This window comes from Phaseolus vulgaris, chromosome 3 (assembly GCF_051622355.1).
Source record: "Phaseolus vulgaris cultivar YP4 chromosome 3, ASM5162235v1, whole genome shotgun sequence".
Classification (NCBI taxonomy): Eukaryota; Viridiplantae; Streptophyta; class Magnoliopsida; order Fabales; family Fabaceae; genus Phaseolus; species Phaseolus vulgaris.
The window spans coordinates 41,412,237-41,434,889 of NC_143500.1; the positions used below are offsets into that span (position 1 = coordinate 41,412,237).

The 22,653-nt window shown below is 32.1% G+C and overlaps 2 protein-coding genes across 10 annotated transcripts; one reads left to right on the forward strand and one right to left on the reverse strand.

The window, feature by feature from the left end:
* Positions 1–1,340: 1,340 nt before the first annotated feature.
* Positions 1,341–7,403, reverse strand: LOC137807644 (S-adenosyl-L-methionine-dependent methyltransferases superfamily protein). 5 transcript variants are annotated; one of them, XM_090299464.1, is made up of 13 exons: positions 7,304–7,395; positions 7,032–7,155; positions 5,754–6,015; positions 5,583–5,680; positions 5,401–5,505; positions 5,016–5,078; positions 4,750–4,823; positions 3,422–3,953; positions 3,227–3,331; positions 2,870–3,028; positions 2,250–2,356; positions 1,959–2,033; positions 1,341–1,829 (listed from the first exon to the last, which is right to left on the reverse strand). In XM_090299464.1, the coding sequence occupies exons 2-13, from the start codon at positions 7,048–7,050 to the stop codon at positions 1,773–1,775; spliced, it is 1,656 nt and encodes a 551-aa protein (XP_090155590.1). In that variant the 5' UTR covers positions 7,051–7,155; positions 7,304–7,395; the 3' UTR covers positions 1,341–1,772. The 5 variants fall into 5 exon arrangements, 4 of the variants coding, with proteins under 4 accessions (XP_090155590.1, XP_068464477.1, XP_090155591.1 ...); XR_016519099.1 differs by lacking the exon at positions 3,227–3,331 and having other exon boundaries at positions 3,408–3,953; positions 7,304–7,403; XM_068608376.2 differs by lacking the exon at positions 3,227–3,331 and having other exon boundaries at positions 7,304–7,394.
* A 4,320-nt stretch (positions 7,404–11,723) lies between these two features.
* Positions 11,724–20,477, forward strand: HDA15 (histone deacetylase 15). 5 transcript variants are annotated; one of them, XR_016519100.1, is made up of 19 exons: positions 11,724–11,883; positions 11,984–12,057; positions 12,260–12,425; positions 12,545–12,742; positions 12,915–13,026; positions 13,933–14,009; positions 15,792–15,867; positions 15,999–16,063; positions 16,460–16,515; positions 16,965–17,088; positions 17,188–17,313; positions 17,434–17,484; positions 17,652–17,778; positions 18,194–18,302; positions 18,769–18,848; positions 19,097–19,179; positions 19,253–19,298; positions 19,536–19,707; positions 19,953–20,442. XR_016519100.1 is itself a non-coding variant. In XM_068608379.2 (19 exons), exons 3-19 carry the CDS (start codon positions 12,285–12,287, stop codon positions 20,063–20,065), a joined length of 1,698 nt encoding a protein of 565 aa, XP_068464480.1. In that variant the 5' UTR covers positions 11,724–11,883; positions 11,984–12,057; positions 12,260–12,284; the 3' UTR covers positions 20,066–20,477. The 5 variants fall into 5 exon arrangements, 4 of the variants coding, with proteins under 4 accessions (XP_068464480.1, XP_068464482.1, XP_068464483.1 ...); XM_068608379.2 differs by having other exon boundaries at positions 17,652–17,720; positions 19,953–20,477; XM_068608381.2 differs by having other exon boundaries at positions 11,756–11,883; positions 12,248–12,425; positions 17,652–17,720; positions 19,953–20,477.
* Positions 20,478–22,653: the final 2,176 nt, after the last annotated feature.

The following is a 22,653-nucleotide window of genomic DNA, read 5'->3' on the forward strand; positions in this document are numbered from 1 at the left end:
GTATTGTTGTCTCCTTCACCAGATTATAACTGAAAAGAGAATTTTTTTTTATTGAAATGGAACAATTTTAAAATTATATTAATCAAATCACAGTTATAAACTAGTATCTTTCCTCAATAATAAGTTGTTAATTTAACATTTTCAATTTAAAATCTACCTAAATCAAAATCTACCACTCCTTAATTAACTTAAGTAGATACATCTCTTGTCCTGTCATCAAATAAAGACATATTCGTTGTACATTAATGGCTTTTACATCACTTAGACTGTTGTAATATTACTATTTATCTTGATGCAACCATAACTCATTTGATTATAGCTAGAAAAGTTGTCTACAATTGTAATAAATTGAAATTACATTATGCTATACTTATTCATTATTAAAATAATTTGACTTTCAATATAATAATTATAGAAAATGATAATGTACAGTTATGAATGAATCAATATACAACAACAGATTTCATTAAATAAAAACAAATAGTTAATATTTTCACAACTCTTTATGATGTAACATTGAACAACAACAGCATACAAACTCCTTCGCTAAAACTGTGCATCAGTACACTTTATTGAGTAGCAAATTTTTTTGGACGAACTGATTACAAATAAAAGACATAGTTTATTCTTGTTGGCTAAATGGAAAGCTGATAAGCAAAAGCATGCATTTGACGGAAATCTAGGGAGGGCAATAGTACACTATTTGACAAAAAGTTTTCATAACACAGGATTTTTACTCTTAATATATTTGTTAATGTTAGGCTAAGAGATGATACTTCTTTTCAATGTGACGCAGTATTTGTCAGTTCCAACTTCCAACCAATTAACGATTGTTTGCAGAGGAAGCACCAAATTTGCATTGGAGCTTCATATTAAACAAAATAAGCAGATAAACTGCTCAAAAACTTGTCCACTTGTCCATTGTAATCCACTAAGTTCTTCAACCCTTTTTATCCTTTCTTTTTATCACTTTACTTACCAACCAATCAGAACCACCATTTTCAGGAAACCCTTGACCTTGTTCGAAATCTAATCCACGATTGAAGCAGAGGTTTCTTTTGGAGCTCACTAAAGGATTTTCCTAATCAGTAACAGATTACGAAATATGGGTATCACGAAGTAAATTGACTCCCCAAAATATTTTCTACACATAATTAGTAATCAAAGTGACTGTGCTTGAGGGACCCAGATATATATACCATCGTCGTATTTAATTATATATATTCCTTTTTGCCGAAAGAAGGGGACATGATATCATTTAAGATTTGCATACTCTGGTACCCATCCCCCTTTTTTCGGTTTTCTGATAAAAAGTAATATTAAAAGTAAATTATCAGATATTTCTTATGAGATGAAGACACCCCAAGATCTAGATCGATTGAAACAGTGACGTTCTTAGATGAATACAACTTAGCAAACTGTTATATTTGCATACATTTGTATAGTAGATATTGGTAGAATAATGCACACAATGCATGGTACAATAGTATTACTGCTCATGTGTATAATTCGAAAGAAAGTACCAAACGGCACATTTTGCTTTGAAACCCTAAGTATGGTAATACGATGCATCTCAAGAATAATGAATATCTATCTATAGTTCCAATAAATATGGCTTATTCCTTCCTGTTAAAATTTGTCATATTTCGGTATGCTTGCTTTTTGAGTCAGATAGAACGTCGCACTGAATCCATCAATGCACCTTGTCAAACCCTGAAAACTAAGGTAGTATTCTACAAAGCTATCTCTCTTCAGCATCACCAAGGACCGTGTTATTGACCATCTTTAACGCATCCTCCTGGCAACCTGAAGCTTAAACAAAACATTGCCTGCACAGTAAATAAAAAGCAAAAACCTTAAGTAGGTAACTATACAAGTTCTGGTGTTCTACAAACAAACTACAGGAATGAGTTACAGTTACCCAAACGATCAACAACCTGATATAGAATTATTCATACCTTGTTTGGAGCCACGTCCCTAACCCTATGAAACTTTGAATCTTGTATAGGAGCGTTTAAAGCAGATTCAGCCACCTGAAAGATATAGTTCAATTAACTATCCGAACAGATAAAATACATACATTCTATCATTATTGTCCATATCCAAGTAGCTAACCAAAATCTAGATACATAAGCCATCAAGATGGATGGAGGGTATTTAATACCAAAAAACAGTAAAGTCGTTGATATTCTAACCTTGACATAGAAAAAAGAGGAAAACATGAAATGCTTGTAGCAAAGTGAACTCACAGCTATGATAGTATCCGGAGTTTCAGTCGCTCTAATGAAGCAATAGCAGTGAATCCATGGTAAACATCCTTTCCAATATTTCTTCTGGATTAATCCCCTGAATGCATCTGGCAGGCCATTATCTCAAGTCAGATATCTGTCTATAAATCTTAAAACGGTAATAAATTATGTATAAAAAAGGTCTTGCAAAAGAATCTGCATTTATTCAATCACATAGTAGAGCATAAACAAAAGGCTAAGAAATAATGTCATTAATGAATATTGGTTTAGATTATGATAGCTGGCTCATAAGAAGAATTAAGTTAAGCCTCAGACTGATAGTCAATGGATCCATCCGACACAAAAAAAAAGAATATAAAAAGAACTCTCACTAAAATTGATTGTAAAAATATGCATGTAAAAAAATATCAATCTACATCCACTTAAAACAGTAAATCTGTTCACCAGCCTAGGAGGTGGAAGACAATTTGCCAGTTATTTCAATTTACTAAGCAAAGGAACATGTTTGAATACTCCTAATCCTATTTACATAGAGAAAAATAAGAGTCTCACCTAAGGCAATAAAGGCTACAAGATTTGTACAAAAAGAATAGGCTATATTATATCAAATGATGTTGTACCTAGAAACTGAACAGCAGATGCAGGCAGGTTCATTATTATGTGATCAATGTGTTCCCAAGTTTTTGTGACAGACATTTCAGAGCCTCTCATTCTCTTGTTTGTGCTTCCTTTTCTCCCAACACTTTCAAGCATGCCAGTTTCATGAGCCTCTACATCCCCTGTCAAATGAAAGCAACTGTAATTTTACTTACAAAACTTACAAAGATTATTGTTATCAATACTTTAATTGTTTCCTTAGAAGATGCGGACTATTAAACAAAAAAGGTTGTCTTTTAAATCTTTTACAAGCTAGAAGACGATCAAGTAACAGCTACATTTAGTGACAGCCTGATTTGATACTGCAGTTTGTGGAATACCTTCACGATAACTAGAAGATCTTTTACCAGCAATTACAGATGTAGCAGTGTGCGTAGTTGAACCCTTGACATCCCCTAAACCACTATTACTGTCTTTTGTATCAACTACAATGGGAATATTAGTATTAACTACTACGCAACATGTTTCCATATCATAATTAAGATACTTTTAGTTATTTACCATAAAGATATTACCAGTTGGCAACTCATTTTCAGAATTTGATTCAGCATTGTCTTGTACCCTGCATGTGTGGCAAGTATCCAAAATGGGCACTTCGGATGAGTGTGCTGATGTAACCTCAGTATTTGGCACTTCCATCAACTGGGACACGAACTTTCTAGCATCCATGTTGTAAGCATAAATTCGATCATCAACCTTATTGATTTTGGCATTAATCCTCAGATAGTGAATGCTATCTGGATTTAAATCATTTGCATAGACTATGCATCCTTTCTGTGCTGCAGGAATGGCAAAAGGACCTATACCGGCAAACATGTCACAAATGGTCTCCCCAGCTTGGAACATTGACACTAACCTTTTGTGTTCATGTTCCAATCTCGAATTCCAATAAACCAAACTGTAATCAAGCCTAAAAGTGGCACCATATTGCTTCACCTCTGTGATCATAGTATGGTCTCCTGCTAAAATTTCAAACTCTGGCACACGAAATTCATTTGTAATGGTTCCAACTTTATTGACAATAGTTTTGATTCTAGGATAATTTTTCTGCATAAACAGTGAAAACATAATAATTAATAGGAAGAACAAGTATAATACAGCATGCTTAAATGTAAATCATGAACGAATCTTCAAATGGACATCTTTGTAACAATTGCAAAGGGCGTACTATTGAAACAAATACAGACATCAATGCAATATCTTAGTCTGTAGAATAACATCATTCATTTTTGCTTCAAACATACATGAACCAACACAGAAATATGCATGCCAGAAACATAGTACTAAAATGAGGAAGCTGCATCAAATAGATCCAACAGGAACTCAAATTAGACAGAAGATTGGGAGACCAAGCTCCTTAAAGTAGAGCTAGTCCCCTTTGTTAAGACTGAAAGTGCGGGAATAAAAAAATAGCAAGGGAATTCTAGAGATGCATAGAATAACCTAACCCACCCAAAGCCTCTCCATTCACTTCAATCTAGCCTACCTCACCCAGATCCTTCCTTCCCCTGTTCTCTCAGTCACCTCCTTTTGCCATAATACACCTTGCCAAGTAGGCAAGGTTGTTATAGCACTTTATAGTCCAAATTCCTCTCTGCTCCTTCTGACATTGCCCTAAAAGTAGCAGTGATATGAAGCCATATATGCCACAGCAATAGTTATGTTATATACCAGAACAGACAACGGTCTAATTCTGACTATTCCAACCAAAAATGAATTAAAAAAACAGAATTCAGTAAGACAATCATTGCATCTTCATATCTGACAAATAAACAAGACTATGCAAAAAATATATATTGAAACTGAGACTTGAAGTCTTAAACCTTAGTGTAGTCACACATACATCATAAATAACCTTCGCGATAACATCTTTGTAGGGAAGTAATTCATCGTGTAGGTTTAAATGGGCAATTTGACCTGTATACGTAGAACAGCTGTTAGTTTACCTGGTATCAGTGGCTGATCAAACAAATTCAATTGTGAAAGAAAATGAACACTGCTCCCATCAGAAACATAATTAAGGAATTAACAAAGCATGTGTACTGAGGGGATGAAAAAATGAAAGTTACATTTGTAGCATTTAAAAAGGTCAAACAACTAAATACTTAACTATTGTTTCAAAGGATGAAGGCACCTCCACTCCAGTAGGCAATATCTGCTTCAGCACATGATCTACAAACACAAAATTTGTTGTACAGTTGTAAATGATTTAGGATGGGGGAAAGCACACTATAGGAAATAAAAGAATCATTAAAAAATGTTTCTAACTAATGTAATACCAACGTAGCACAGCAATATCACTTTGTTAAATAATAGGATAGCTATATTTTTCCACTTAATATATTTTTATAAGAATAAAATGTAATTTTTTTATCAAAATTATGATACTCCTGCGTAAAGAGGCATTTTAAACAACTACTCCATCAATATAAAAAATTTCATGATGAAAGGCAGCCTCTGCAGTATGGTTTAACAGCACATTTCACTCACTCACCTGCACTCCAATAAGAATACCCTAGTGTCATCGAATAGGGCACAACTTCAATCTTACACAAGCCATTGAGCTCATCAACCTTTTGTTTTGGAATATCAGATAAATCTGCCCCACAACATTCAAAACAAGTAATAGATAAGAATTTCTGTGGCAAGAATATAGAAGCAAAAGTTCATACACACCTTCATTCTGAACTTTGTCGGAGAATATAAGGTAACGGTTTTTGTCACAGGTAGGGTCCTCAATGATAGGTTTGACTCGGGGCTTGTCAAATAAGTAACTACACAATCAATAAAGAAGAAGTTAAAAACAAAAGCAAATGATAGAAGGAATGGGTAGAGCAAGGTACCAACCCATTGAGGATTCGAGTGGCAACCTTGCAATGTTGGCAAGGAATTCGAAGAGCCCATAATTTGAATTGCACATCAAACTTGCTCTCGTCAAGATGTGATTCTGATAGCTTCTCACAGTCAGCAACTGCATCATTATCACCAGAAAGCAAGTTGTCGTGTAAAGGAGCTCGAGAAGCTACCTTGTCAGGATTGTTCTCAGCTTCCCCATTCTTTACACAATTCATTTTAAGAGCTCCACTGCCCACTAGTCTATTTGCAAAACCTAGAAGTTAAAACATTCATCAGAATAAGACAACATCACCACCAAAATTACACTCTTTTGTGGGTATCACTTCTTATTTAATGAGCCTCGCTCAGGTTTTGTAGTTTCCAATAAATTTAACCAATAGGAAATGGTGTCAGCATTCTAGAAAAATGCATCAATATCAAAAAGGAAAAAATGAAAAAACAATGTATGTTTTAGAAAGGAAGAGAGAGAGATTAACACATCTAAAGATTGATTTAGTTGCAACTTCCACACATTCAATGTGTGCTCAATGAATTCAATCCCTAAACCCTAAAGCATAAACTCTAACTCATAAACCCTAACCTAAATCATAAACTCTAAACCCTAGATTCTAAATCTTAAACCATAAATCCTAAACCCTAAACAATTTAGTCATTTTGCAGGTCAACAGCAGGTGAAATGATGGAAAAAACAAAAATGACAGCCCTAATCATCCTCCAATGGGTTTAAAAGCCCTCACACAGCACAGCCTACCTAAAAACTAAGCTGCTCATATCTGCAAAATGATTATTTAAACTCAACAAAGACTAAATCGTGACAATGAAATTGAAAGATTTTCAGCACACTCCAAGTGGTTTATACATGCCGAGACAGATCCATACCACTTCCTATATTCTCGTATACCCAAAATTAATGAGGCGGCCCCAAAATAATTTCCAACCAAATGAATGCTGTGCCAAGGATCCTTTTCGGTTTCAATGCAAAAGTCGACTTTGTAAAACAATAATCCTATAAAAAGTTATTCATAAAAAATTATTGTATACACTGCCAGCGCCAACAATGTGAAGACTAGCATCGTTCACATCTTGAAATGGACAAGAAACCTATTTATTTAATTTGACATTAAATTCAAAATATACTTTGGTGGATGGTAAGACAATTTCCATTCAATAAGACATATAGCTAAATACTGTATCAACCCATTTACTGCATCTTCTCTCATTCAACCTCAGTCACTGATTCATTCTTTGTCCAGTACCCATAACCAGTACCTTGCAGTTTTTCATCCATAAAGCAGCAACTAAGCAGCACACCAGTTTCAGACCTTACTCGAGGCCATTAGCAATGCAGTCTTCAACCGCAAAAATCCCAACAAAATTTTCGAAAACCTAACAACTATCACAATTCTTACGATGAGACAGAGTCACCACCAAATTTACACAACAACAAAGACAATGGTTATAACTTAATAGACACATTGTAAAAAGAAAAGACATGTACTTTTGCTGTTGTTGGAATAAGCAGAGTGGAGAAGGAGAAGTACCTTGGCAGAGGAAGCAGTTGAAACTGTAAAGCAAGTAGGAATTGAAAGAGAAAAAACTGAAAGGTTAGGGTTTTTATAAAAATATCTAAAAGGGGTAAAAAAAAGTAAATAAAAAATAATTTATGAGTCTTGATCCACTTCACCAGTGTTTTCCTCCCAACCCTATTCACTATATCTCCCTCTGCTTGCATTAACTTTTATTAAATAAATAAAAAAATTATTATTTAATAATAATATTAATTAGTAATTCTACAACTTCTTAGTCTCCTTATTTAAAAAATTATGCAATTTTTAAATGATTGAAAATAGGATATATCACTATCACTTTCTTTTTCTCATCCAATTCTTTCAAAATTGTCCTAAACAATTATCCATTTTAAATTATTTTATAAGTTAATTAATTAAAAAAGTACACTTATTTCTCTTAATATTATCCAACATTGCATTCATATTTTAAAATAAATATTTACCTTTCTTATATTTAAAAAAAAAATTACACTTGGTCTAGTCTTTTAACAGGACACTTTTCTCTTTTATATTTTTAATAAAATGGTGATCTAAAAATATAAGAAATACGGTTATTTATTTTAAAACTAATAATATAAAAATGTGAATTTTTAACCTAAAAGAAAATGTGAATGTCATTTTAAAAAAATTTAAAATGTTAATTGTTTTATAATATCTATTCTTATTGATAAGAAATTTTATAAATATACGAGAAATAAATAGGAAACTCACTTAATAATTTTATTCTATATGAAAAATAAATATGAATTATTTGTATATGGGCATGAATGTCCATCTAAATCGAATATTATAATCTTTAAAAAAAATCACTTTTCTACTCTTACAATTTGTTTACTTTGATTTATTTAATTTATTACAAATTTATAATTCAAACAATTTTTCAACAAAGTTTTACATATTTTTTATCTTGAAATTTAATTATTTTCTGATATATTTTTTACAGACAAATTATTATTTATGACCTCGATATACTTGTCATTAAAATAATCATCATTTACGTTCTTTCTGATGTGTTTATTTTCATAATGTTATCCTTTCTTGTTACATTTTTTTTTCTTCCACTATATTACAATTTTTAGTATATATAATTTAGTCACTTTAGTTTTTATTTTCTCACTGCATGAATGCGTTTATTGTACAAACAGTAAATTAAACAATCTATCTTTTACCTTTTTAATAATATTATTTTGACAATACAAGAAAATACTAACACAACTAGACACGACAGTGACTATATTTTATTTGTTAATTTTTTGTATACATCTTACTTTCAATAGAATAAAATCATCATTTTATTTTACTTTTCTTTACTTGTGAATTGGTGAACTTTTTTTTAAGTGATGACCAAATTTTATCTTATGTTTTTAAATAAAATTACATAATTTGTATGTATGTTGAATTTTGGTTCGGTTGGTTGGTTCACACTTATTTTTTAACCTTTCATACTAGTTTAGCTTACTCTCCCTTTCTTGTTCTCGTTCTTTCACTCCAGTCAAGCTTTCATTTCATAGGTTCTCGGTCGAGAGGACACTTGTCAAAGGTGGTCTAACGCTTAAGTAAGTATTCGGTGTAGGCTCTCGGTCGGGAGGACATCTATAAAAGATGTTCCAACTCTTAAGTAAGGACTCAGTATTAAGTGTTTGATGTAAATAATGCGCGATAATAATGTACATTTTTTCTTAGAAATTATGACTATTTTGTATGCTTATTATGAACCTATTATTATTGGGGCAGATTAAATTTTGGATTGTGATTAATAGGCTATTACCTAACTTTTTTCGTACGGTTTAGGTTTGTTAATATCCTCTCGATCTTAATATATTTTGAACATGTCGGTCGATCGCCAGAATTGGATACCGAAACTTTTAGGTCTCGTTCGGTTCGATTGATACATTATTTTGATATTGATTCTTTTTAGTTAAACTTACTTATGTTATATTTTGATTAGTATGGTTAATATTTTTTTCTCACTTTCTTATCCATGTAGATGAAAGAGTTTCTCTAACTAGTATTGAAAAAAAAAACAATTATAATGAACTTTGGCTAACAGTTTTCTCAATTATTATTAGATAAAAACATTTAATTTTTTAAATTTTATATAATTCAATTACTTTTTTATAATTATATTTTCTATAAATATATTGTTCACGAGCAAGAATTTAAAGGTATAAAACACTTATTTGGATCATGATTTTACACAGAAGATAAAGAAATGATATACTCATGAAAAGTAAATATCATATCCCCTTGAAATAAGGAGAACTTCATGGATGGAAAGTCGATTTACCAATGTGGTTTTTCCAATTTTGTCTTTTTTTTTTTGTTTTGCATGCACTTGGGCACAATGGTTATTTTTAGAGAACCATGCATGATTTCATATTCTTTTGATGCATTTTTCACTTCTTTTTTTTTACATTTTTCATTAATAAAAATTATACTTAATTAAAAATATTAACTATTACATAAATTTAACTAACACAAATATTTGAATAAAATAAAATAATAATATTTAATAAAATTAATAATAAAATGAAATTTTAGTATAAATATATATAGTTATTTACGATAAAAAAAATTATTATTATTATAAATGTAATAATACTATTTACATTCAATACAAAAATATTTTCTAATTATAATTTTAAAATTTATGAATATTTAAATTATTTATTTATATATTTACAATTGTTTACGTATATTCGTAATTTTACATGTAAATATTAGGTATAATTATTTTTTTGGTTTGGGGTAAATACTCAATTTAATATAATGGCTTTTAAAAAAAAAATCAATTTGGTTTCAAGGTTTTTTTAAAATATTCAATTTGCTCTCTCTCATTAAATTTCCACCAACAGTGTTAATTGTTGATGATGTGCGCACAATGACATTGGTCTGCACACGTGGAATAAACAAAGTTTTAGGGTTTGGAAATTGGAAAAAAAATATTGAAGGAGAGGGAGGCAGACACATCGACGACTGTGTTAGTGGAACCAAGGGAGGGGTGTGACTAAGGTCTAAAAGGGCTATAATGTTTTGTTTATTATTAGAATTATTTTGAGTTCAGAAGTAGAATGGTGGTTGCTTATGTATGGTCTTTGGCACTTGTTAAAGAATTGAATACTCCATCTCGTGATTCAAAAAACCTTTATTTTCCTTCACAGTACTCAACTTTCTTCTTCACCCAATGCATGTCTTGCTTATAGAAACATCATTGGTCTTACTGACACAATTCTCAATACACTGTCATGAGATTTCTATTCTCAATACACTGTCTTGAGATTTCTATTCTCAGGACACCTGTTAAAGAATTGAATACTCCATCTCGTGATTCGAAAGACCTTTATTTTCCTTCACAGTACTCAACTTTTTTCTTCACCCAATGCATGTCTTGCTTATGGAAACATCATTGGTCTTGCTGACACAATTCTCAATACACTGTCCTGAGATTTTTATTCTCAATACACTGTCCTGAGATTTATATTCTGAGGACACCTGTTAAAGAATTGAATACTCCATCTTGTGATTCGAAAGACATTTATTTTCCTTCACAGTACTCAACTTTCTTCTTCACCCAATGCATGTCTTGCTTGTGGAAACATCATTGGTTTTACTGACACAATTCTCAATACACTGTCCTGAAATTTCTATTATCACTACTGTAGCTATTTTTCTTGGAAGCATGTTTTGGAACCTTGGCTCCAAAACGTAAGATCAAACAAGATACTTTGACACGTCAATCTCATTTGTTTTTTGTTTCCTCAAACATGAAATTTTCCCATCAATTATTGTACTGAAAAGCAATAAGATATTTTCAATACCGTGGGCTACATGTATGTTGTTGTTCTCCTTCATATTAAGAATTCTAATGCAGTGGCGCCTCCACCTCCCTCAATCTTATTTTCCCAATTTTCAAACCCTAAAATTTCGTTGGTGGAAACTTAACCAAAGAAACCATTTTTTTTTAAAAAAAAACATGGGACCAAATTGATTGTGTTTATAAATCACTATATTAAATTAAATATTACCCCAAATCTATGAAACAAAAATGTAAATTATACATAAATTATTTTTTGTCAAGTAACTTATTTTTTTTTTTAAATTAATTATTCAACTATATTGGAAATAACTTACATAATTTTAATACATCAAAGTTAAAAAAAAATACATCATATTTGTTTATTATTTTGTATAAAAATAAATGATAAATTTGTAATTTTGCATTTTACATGTTTATAAAAAATCAAAATACTCTCATAAACCCTAAACCCTAATCAAAATACTTAAAGACTTTAATAAATTTTATTAAAAAATTCACTTTAAGTCTAAATCAAATTACATCACTTTCTTGGCACTTTTTTTTCTTAAATTCTTACATTCACTCCTCAAATTTCTTACATTTCCCATCCTCAATTCAAACTCAAGTTAAAAACATTTCAAAGATAAGAAAAAAAAACATTTAAATTCACCTTTCATTCCACTCTTGAGAGCAAATCGTGAAACAAAGAGTGAGTCTTGGAGACAGCGAGGCTGTCGAAAGTCCAAACCCGTTACTGGTAAGACTTACCGCCCTCTTTTTCTATGTGCTGTTCTTCCCTCAGTTTCATTTCTTTTATTTTTCTCTCTCCTTTTTTTAAAATCTTTTTACCCGTTTAGATCTCTTTATCAATCCTACCCTTCACAAACCCCTATTTCAATTCTACTCACTCCCAACCGTTTCCATAGCAAAGGTACTTCTCTCTCTCTCCTCTTTTTATTTTGTTTTGTCTTTTCATTTTCTTGTTAAATTTCTTTCTCCTATTTATAGACCCATTTTAACAAGAAATAAAAAAACTGTACTTTTTCACTAATTTGTCTGTGAAGTCATAGGACCATTATCTTTGTTGTGTAATTTTGGTGGTGACGCTGTCTTACTGTAAGGAAATGTGGTAGCTGCTAGGTTTCCGAATAAATTGCAATGGGTAGTGGAGCTCGTGAAACGAATCGTTTAACAAATGGGGAAGCTGAGAACAGTCTTCACAAACAGGTTTCTCCTGCTCCTGCTGCACTCGACAACTCGCTTTCTGATGCCAGTAATGCAGTTACCGACCCTGATGTTGTATGTGTCTGTTCTATTGTGTACCAGTATTTTTATGAAGTTTTTGTTATTGCTTCTTAGGACAGTGTATTTTACATTGAACATCTTGTGCTTTGTGTGACTGACTGTCGTTTGTTTAGCCTGCTAAGAGGGCCAGGCTGCAGAAGGAATTGACCTTTCAGGATATGTATCAAAATGATGGCGTGTTTGACGAGGATGACGAGGATGACAGTGATTGGGAGCCGTTTCAGTTACCCAAGTGTGTGGAATTTGAAATAAAAAAGTGGTGCTGCAGAAATTGTACTATGACTAACTTGGATTGCTATGACTGTTGCGATGTATGTTTACGATTTACCTTTCTTTTGTATCTTATGCCATTCCTTGTCATGAGTTTCTTTCTGATGTGTAGGAATGTGTTTGATTTGATGATAAACTATAAACTAGTCGTCCTATCAATGCTACGGATCACTCTGTCTTGGTGAATAATTTAGTGTTATCTTCTACATGCAGATATGTGGGGAGCACAGGGAGTCTAAAATCCTCAGCCATGGGTTTTTTGCATCTCCTTTAGCTCAAGACGAGGATCTGATTGAAGTCCATGGAGATGTAAAAGGACTGAAAGGTGTATATGCATACTTGGCTAATAAGTCTGTGATGATTATAATTGAATCCAAATGTTGTTTGCTCTATATGTTGCTTTGGTACCATAAATAATGTTGATTTGGCAAGGAATCTTGTCGAGCTGTCCTTTTTCAATTTTGTTTATGATTTCCTTTATGGCCGGTCATTATAAGCTGTCATAGCCAAGTGTTTTATTATTACTTTTGAAACTTCATCTGCTGTCATTATTTGTAATCATTTAGCTTTGGGAACCTTGGGTTAAATCAATAGCACTCGCAAAAAATATATGTTATTAAGAAAAGACTGAATTGATTATAATATTTAAAAAAAACCTTTATATAGGAAGAACCTATAGATCATAGATGAAAACATATGGTTGGTTTCCCTTAGCTATACCTGGCCCTGCCTGTTCAAGGTAATGTGAAGAAAAGGATGCTGAAAGACATAAAATAAAATTAACATAAGACACTAATTGAATTTAAAGTCATAACCTTTTGTTAGTATTATTGAAAACATTAATTCAAGAACAAAATTATAGTTTATGAAAATCTGCACTACAGTTTCTAGTTTAATTCTTTATCTTTTTCGTAGGTTTTAAAAATAGAGATGTGTGTAGGAAACCCAAAGTCCTAGGGAGCTTGGTGTACGAATGGAGTGTCTATGACAAAATAAATTTATACAGGCTGGGTATCAGTATTATAAACTCACAATAAGGGTGATATTTCTAACTAGAACGGTTGTTTCTGTAGATTTACCTAATGGCATGAAGTGGTAGTCTGTCATTCTAATTTATAAGTCCATATTTTGATTCTTATGATATGATTATTTTATATGGTTGTACGAGTTTTCCCAGTCTAATGTGATATTAAGCTCCAAATTTATTTAAGTTTGATCTATATCTCTGTAGATGTTGGCTCACAGGAATCAGTGGCAAATAGTTCTACGGCAATTGGCTTTGATGAGAGAATGTTGTTGCATGCAGAAGTATGGTTCAGCTTATATTTTATTTCCTTTTTTACCCCATTTCAAAATGGATGCTAAGCTTTATTTGTAACCTACTAGCTCATATAGATCGTGTCAATTTGGTTTACTATCCAATAAAAAAGGCATACAAATTATTTTATTTTCAACAAACTCCAGTGCTTCCATGTTTTATGTTCTGAATACGTCAAACTGGAAGAGAGGATTTTCAGTGCTCATCCTACTCTAGGAATGTTATAGACAAATGTATTTGTGTTGTGACACTGCAAACTTACGGTGATACTATGTTGAAGTAGGGCCTTTTTCTTTCCAAGGATCTACTTTCATATTTTGAAAACATTTAATTGCTGTTAATATGTATTTTTAATTATATGTGCAGTATTATTTGTGTCCTTTTTAATGCTGCCTACTGTTTTCCGATTTAGTTAAAAACTTCAAGTACACTCATATGTTCTTCTCATATTACATACAATCTTTTAAATTTGTATATGATCTGTTTCTAGTAAGCTTTTACATGTTTCAAGATTACACTGCTTCCATTTTAGTTTTAATCATTCTGAATTGCTTTGAAAAATGTTTCTACTTCCTTTTCTATTGAAGTGGTATATTGTATTCATATCTTGATAGCTTTAGGGTTTGTCTGGACGAGGTTCTCCATTAGTTCTTCTAGGAGAGAAAAATAAGAAGAAAAAAAATGAAATTAACTTCTCTGTAAGCTAAAATTAGTATGTGCATGAGTTAAAAAAATGAAAGTTTAGATAAACTAAATGAGAGAGTTTCTACTAATTAGCTATGTATAAGCTAGTTTTAGCTTATGAAGAAGTTAATTTTAATTTTTCCTCTTATTTTTCACTTCTAAAAGAAGCTAATGGAGACGTTGGTATAAACAAGCCCTTAGAAAACATTGATTCTAGTGTCTGAATTTATGCTATTAATGTGTTCTATATACAAGTGCGTCATTGATTTCTTATTATGCACATATAATGTCAGGAAAGGGCTCCTCCACTTAGTTTCTATTTTTTCTTTTGGTAATTGATGGACTGCAAATCACTTTGTATATAAGATAAATACGTTGTTGTCAACACATTTGGTGTGCAGCATCTCTTCCTCTCCTTAGTTCTCTGTCTATTCCTGCACTATTCATAATCATCTACTTAGAATTGCAAGGGTTTGTTTATCTATGGCAGGCAACACAAACCATATCTGATTAAGAGTAGGGGAAGTAAGAGGGAAAACAATTTCTGGGACAAATACTCCTATCAGACAATAATTTTGCTTGCTTAATGAAGATTATGCACCCTTCAATGAAAATTCTATTCATCTGCTATTTAAACAATTATCTGAATCTTCATCATGGAAACTGTCGTACTGAAATCTATGGTCTACAGACTGCAATGCCGTGTGCAAAAGTTTCAGCACTGTAGGATTATTATTATTGTATTTTGGCAATACTATTGTGTCTTATTGTTAAAATAGGTATTAAATATAGGTAGAAAGTAGTTGTATTGAAAAACTGCTATATGCTGTACGTATGAGCTGTATTTATTTTTGTACCTAGGACTCTAGTTTTGATCTTTGCTCTTCCCTCTACGCATTATAATTCTATCAATATAAATATATAAATATGAGAACATATGAGGGGAGTGATCAAGCACTCTCAAATATAGTCTCTTTTATTTATCTCAACTCTCTTAATTGTGATGATTGCAGGTGGTTTTTATACTTCGTAATGCGTGTCTGTTTCTGTGATAATATTTTGTTTGGTGTTTTTTGGGTTATTCGTAGGTTGAAAAGAAATCACCTCCACATCCTGAGAGGCCAGATCGTCTTCAAGCCATTGCTGCTAGTCTTGCTAGAGCCGGTATTTATCTATTCTAAATATTTGCTGCAATCATTCATTTTTCTTGATCAACAATATTTACAGTTTAGTACTCCCACTGATTTCATTTCAATTTATTCTTGTATTTGATAGTGTTGTTGATCATCATGCAGGCATATTTCCTGGAAAATGCTATTCAATTCCTTCTAGGGAAATCACACCAGAAGAACTTATTACGGTAATGGATCTTTAATGAATATGTTCATGGGCACATACATTTACTTTTTTAACAAAGAATATGTGACTAGGGCTGCAAACAAATGCTGGTAATGGATTTCTATGTATCTTTGATGAATATGTACATGGGCACATACATGTGTATTGCCTATGCAATTACTTTTTTAATGAAGAATATGTGAGATACACTAGGGCTGCAAACAAATGCTGTTCAATTACTAGACATAATTGTTAATGGTATATGCTTACTATTGTTTGATAGGGTGTATTAATGGATAAACTTTGTATTCAAACATAATATATGGCTCCTTGCCCCTCCATTTCCTTTATCAGTTTATCTAAGAAGTAACTCTTGAATCTTTACCCAATCTTATCCTTTACGGTATTGGAATTGAAGGTTCATTCTTTGGAGCATATTGAGTCTGTGGAGGTTACAACTGAATCACTCTCTAGGTGCATTAATCTCTCTGTTTCTCTCTAATGCATATTTTGTTTCTTTATTTTTTGCTTTGATGTTGATGTCATTTTAGAGTGATAACTAACACTCTGTACTTTTGCTTAAAATTTTTTGTCAACTATAAAATCGTGAGTGAGACTCATTAAATAAGAAGTGGGACCCACAACATTGTGTTCCCTAATAAATTTCAGTGGATAGTAGTATGCTAGAAGACTTTGTTAGCATTTCTCTTTTTTAATACAAGTACTCTAGTTGGTCCTCTTTGGTGATTTTTATCCCTAAGCAGAAATCTCCTCTATCATGTACCATTACTTGGACCCTGTTCCTGTAATTGGAATAATAAATAATTTATGATTCCATTCAATCCTTTAGTGTAAAGATGCTTAATGCTTTTTGAACTATGTTGACAGGATTCATTATGATTAACGTCTCTATGTGATTGCAGTTATTTCACTCCAGACACATATGCCAATCAGCATTCAGCACTTGCTGCTAGGTTGGCCGCTGGATTATGTGCTGATCTGGCATCAGCAATTGTTTCTGGACGTGCCAAAAATGGATTTGCCTTGGTGTGAACCATTGAGTTGCCTCTGATAACTACCGTCATTAGTTGCTATTAAAGGTAGGTATAAATTACTTATTAACTTTATTTTTGTTCTATAAATCAGGTTAGGCCTCCTGGTCATCATGCTGGTGTAAGACAGGCAATGGGGTTCTGCCTTCACAATAATGCTGCTGTGGCAGCATTGGCTGCTCAAGCTGCAGGGGCTAAGAGGGTGCTAATTTTAGATTGGGTAATGTTGCCACTCATGCCTTTATGAAGTTATGTGTTTTTCCAAAATCCGTTTTGAATGGGGCCTAATTGTTATTAAATGAAGAGTTGATTGAGCTTCATGATTATTAATTTACTACAGGACGTTCATCATGGAAATGGAACACAAGAAATATTTGAACAGAACAAATCGGTGAGCTGTTTAATATTAAATTCTGTTTTCTTTTTCCACCACTTTTGTGGATGAAATTTAGCTATGTGCTAATCTTACTCTTTTTCTTTTTTGATCTTTTAAAGGCACTAAGCCAATAACCTTTTCATGATTTTACTGGTGCTAACTAGTTTTTTTCTTACCTGTAGGTCTTGTATATATCATTGCATAGACATGAGGGTGGAAAGTTTTATCCTGGTACTGGAGCTGCTGAAGAGGTACATGACTGCCGGCAAATTTTCAAATTAAACTGATGCTGCTGGCCAACTTAGCCAGGTGCTTTTTGGTCTGGTAGTGGGAATATTTTCTTTCATGGTAAAGAGTTTTTTAATAATAAACCAAAATAGATGAAGATAAGTATTGCATTGAGTGATGTAACTTTGCTAATCTCAATGAAATTAGAATCTAGACTGAGTATTTTGACTTTGTCATGCTCCTGCAGATATATAGATTTGAATTGGTTTTATCGAGTTCAGCATATTTTCCATTGTAAAATTTTTGAAGATCATCTGGGAATGTGCCTTTTCTTTAGTAATGTTGATATTTTATGGATGTTATTGCTGTGTGCTTTTGATCAAGTGGTTTTTTAGCGTGCCTCTGTATTGTTCTGTGCGCTTGGTTGCAGCATATTTTTACTTGGGTGTAAAATGCCTATATAAAATTCCTCATTTAAATCCATTTAAATTTTCAGGTAGGCAGTATGGGCGCTGAAGGGTACTGTGTGAATATTCCATGGAGCCGAGGAGGAGTTGGTGACAATGACTACAATTTTGCATTTCAGCATGTTGTTCTTCCTATAGGTTAGCATACATTGTGTGATATTGGAATTTATTTCATTTGATTTTTGGAATATGGATTGATTAATAATTTCAGAACAGCGCCTCTTAGAATATCTTGGAAAATGGTGGATGACATCAAGTATCAGTTATGTTAATATAATAATAATTAATGTACTGGAACCTATTTGGTAAGCGTTATATCAATATTTGAACTATTTGTTAATAGGTTATATGTGATCAATAATATGCTTTTGGTTATGATCTAATTTGCCTGGTATGCTGCTGTGGAAGATTGATTCTTGTTGGTAACTGGAATGGATTTTAAAGTTACTTAGGAATGAGAATAATATTAGCTTGTAGCATTCGTGTATCTTAAGAAGTGGCATTGTAGAATATGATATTCTAATCTTCCCACCCTCCGGGGTTGTATCTTTTAAAATATACAATATTCTCTAAAACATTAATAATGAATTGCGTTTCTTTTCAGCTTCTGAGTTTAATCCAGATTTTACCATAGTATCTGCTGGATTTGATGCTGCAAGAGGTGATCCCCTAGGATGTTGCGATGTAAGAGTTTTACTAACACAATCTTTATTTTTTATTTTTTAAATTTTATGAATTTATTAACTGGATTAGAATCACTCGCTGGACTGTGCAATAAATTACATAAAATTGCCGTATAAAAAACTTTAAACCTGTTTTACTGTTTGATGATGGGTTAAAAAATTTTCTATACTTAATTAAATTAACCAATTTTGACTATAGTAAATCAGTATTTTATGAGGTATACAATGAAACTTTCATCAATGATGCAGATTACTCCCTCTGGCTATGCACACATGACGCATATGTTGAATGGCCTCTCTGGTGGAAAATTGCTTGTTATTCTTGAGGGGGGGTATGTAGTTCACGCCTTTCATACTTATTGTATTGGGCTCTATTCTAGTTGATTTACATACATTTTACTGCAGCTATAATCTTCGATCTATATCATCTTCTGCAACTGCAGTAATCAAGGTGAATTCTCTTGCCCTTCTTCATGATCTGTAGTGATATCCCTGTTTGGGTTGTGCCTCCTCTTTCATTAATTTTATTGCACCCTTCAGGATGAAGGGTGGTGTATTTGGCTGGTCATTCTTAATTTCTAATGGATGTATTCAATCTGTTGCATGGTTGTGACATGTGAGACTGATATATCATAGCTTATTTCTCCTTGATATATTTTGATTTCTTACTTGGGTTCAACTGGAACAGGTATTACTGGGTGAGAGTCCTGGATGTGAACTGGAAAATAGTTTCCCTTCCAAAGCTGGCCTGGTAACCGTTCTGGAAGTCCTCAAAATTCAGATGAAGTTTTGGCCTTCCCTGGGTCCGATTTTTGTGAATTTGGAGTCACAATGGCGGATGTACTGTTTTGAAAAAAAAAGTAAGGAACTTTCTTTGGTTTATTTATTGAATTTCACAACCTTATTTCTTTTGGATCTTGTTTTATTTTTTTATATATTTGGACTAGTTGGGCATTGATGGGATTTACTTGTGGGGATGGGGGAGTATCTCATTGTCTGCTCTACTAATATACTGTGCGCCCTGGCAGAGTTTAGAATTGAATATTTTTAGAGAAGCATCTATTCTAAATTGGTGATTATTATTATTATTATTAATGTTTTGTAGGAAAACAGATTAAGAAACGACGCCGACTTCTGGTTCCAATGTGGTGGAGGTGGGGACGAAAAAGTTCCTTGTTCTATTTCATGAACGGCCATCTTCATGAAAAATCAAAGTGATTATGCTGAGGTGATGATTTTTGTAAGCACAGGAAATGCGTAGTAGTTATCAGGGTGTTTGTATATTCTATCTTAGTGACATCTTTGATCGAGCAAAGTGCGGAAGGGTGAGATGAATCCCAAAAAAAGAGGGAGAGTGCAAGTGTAGAGGATAAAATTTCCCAGTTCCTTATTTGAACATTGAATTTTGATAGTTACCAAATGGGAATGATGAGAATTAACATTTTCTGATTCAACTAAAAAAACTCATGGTAAAAACTGAAAAACTAACGATAAAAACTGAAATATATGTGGTGGTCGGTCTCATCCTTTATTTTCATTGTCTGTTTAAAATCTTAGAAATTCTGAACTTGTTTGTATGATAGCCAATATTTGCCATTTATGTTTTCGTCCTATGTTTTGTTGGCTTCAATAGAAGTATAGTTGATAACCGGATCTATTTTAACTTGGGTTAATGCTTCAATCTTGAGGCCTTCTATTTTTGGTTATTTATATAGCCATCTAAGTAAAGAGATCTTCATCCAGTGATTCATATTGTCTAGAGAAGCATAACCTTCACTTTGAACGTTTCATTTTTCAACTGGGTTTGGGCTTGAAAATGAATGTTCTGCTTGAAATTTTGGGTTGGGACAATGGGAAATCTGGTTCAATTCGTCTTTTGCACTCTCCTATCTCAGGTGCAATAGGAAAACAAAGGTTCCGGTAGTTGTGACATCTTAGGTGTTAAGTTGTATTGGGTCGTTGTGAACTTGATACTGTTTCGGAACAGCTGCAGTGGAAGCAAACAAATTGTTGTCTATCTTGTTTGACACCTATTTGATGAAGTGAACTTTATTAAGCTGTATATGTGGATCTTGTCCGAAATAATTTGGGATTCCAGTTCAGGATTCCTTGTCTAATTTGCATTGAACAAGAAGATGGAGATGGAATGGAAGTAATAGCAAACATAGACGTAGACATAAAGCCATTAATTCCTCCCTCCCCAGAATTCACATACATTCATTGTGTTTGAGTTATTATGAATTCACATACATTGTACGTGTTAGTTAAATATGTTTTTGGTCTCTGTATTATAATGTGTTAAAAAAATTATTAAAATAAATTCTTGTGAATTGTATTATAAATAGTTTTCTTACAACAGAACTCAAGAGGTCTAGATCTTGAATTAGGGATTAAGTTCTAGATCTTGAATTAGGGACGATAATATCGCGTAATTGTAGAAGGGTGAAAATCATATTTATGAATTTAAATTCTTTTCATAAGGTCAACTCACTTATTTACTTTTAATCAATTTTGTGCTGTGAAGGATTTTTCTTCAAAATTTACTACTTCAGATGTAGTTATGTTTGTGATGTTAGAACTGTTGCTGGGTGAAGATTTTTTGTATATTTAATTAAATTATACACCAGAAATCCGCTTAGAATAAGTGATAAATTGCATGGTTATATTAGAAGTAGAAGAGTTGTTGATATCAATCTGCATGTTTGAGTTGTTTCCACAGTGGCTCTGTATTAGCCTTTCTATTAATCTACAATTGCAATAGTTTAATCATTAAAAAGCAGAATAAATAATAAATTCAAAGCAAACAAAAATAAATGTGATTTCTCTCCTCCACACTTATCTATGTTTAGATGGAGAGAGAAAAAATAATAGGGGAGAGAAGATTTTTTTTCAGAAGTTCGAACTACTTTTTTTGGTTGAGAAAAAAATTTGAGAAGAAAGAGATTTTTAAGAAATATTTCCACCTTTTCTGATAAAGTTAGAACTATCATAATCCTCACCATAAAAAAATCATAACAAACAAGACCTTTTTAAGTCTAATCTACGAAGAAAACTTTCACTAAATGACTTAGTCTAACCATCTTGAAAATGTCTCCAGTTTTAATAAGATTGTCTTTTTGTACCAAGATCAATGATAAATAATAGTTAGCATACTTCTTATAATTATTTGCACTAAAATAAGAAAAAGAAAACAAAAAGAAAAGATAATATGAAATAATACATTTAATTATTGTTCTAAAATTTTAATTTTTGGCTACCATATATCTTTAAATAAATATCACAAATTACATAATTAATTTTTTTTAAATAGTCTTAAAATTAGGATAATTTTAAAGTTCTATTATTGTTTTTAATATTTTTGACTAATGAAAATGGATAATATAAATGGATTTACGTTATAATTTGGATGAACTATATACAAAGAAACGATGTTTGATGAGAGAGAGAGAGAGATGGTATAAGGGGTCCATAATAGGATGAATTTGAATAAAATGGTGGTGAGTAAGTAAAATAAATGGGCAAAAAATATCAAGTTAATACCTTAGAAGCTCAAATACAATCTAAGTAACATTTCATAAAAAATGTTAGAAGTTAGTAACACAAATTACCTTATCAAATAATTATATGATATAGCAAACTTTTAACTTAGTTAAACAGAATAAAAATTAGCTTGTTTTACAGAAGAATTACGGTGCTTCAAATATAATTCAATGGTCTGATAAAGCAAAATATCTTTAATACATAGCAAAGATACAAAATACATTATTAGTAATAGAAACATTAAAAATAAAACCCCCAAATTTAAT

Excerpts from the sequence above, each read along its gene's own strand:
- LOC137807644 (XM_090299464.1), bottom strand. Across the intron at positions 4,824-5,015 it reads TTCATCCTTTGAAACAATAG|GTCAAATTGCCCATTTAAAC; the intron begins TTAAGTATTTAG and ends CTACGTATACAG. Across the intron at positions 2,357-2,869 it reads ATCTGCTGTTCAGTTTCTAG|ATGCATTCAGGGGATTAATC; the intron begins GTACAACATCAT and ends ATGGCCTGCCAG.
- HDA15 (XM_068608379.2), top strand. The coding sequence starts at position 12,285 with ATGGGTAGTGGAGCTCGTGAAACGAATCGTTTAACAAATGGGGAAGCT. Across the intron at positions 15,868-15,998 it reads TGCTAGTCTTGCTAGAGCCG|GCATATTTCCTGGAAAATGC; the intron begins GTATTTATCTAT and ends ATCATCATGCAG. Across the intron at positions 19,708-19,952 it reads GTACTGTTTTGAAAAAAAAA|GAAAACAGATTAAGAAACGA; the intron begins GTAAGGAACTTT and ends AATGTTTTGTAG.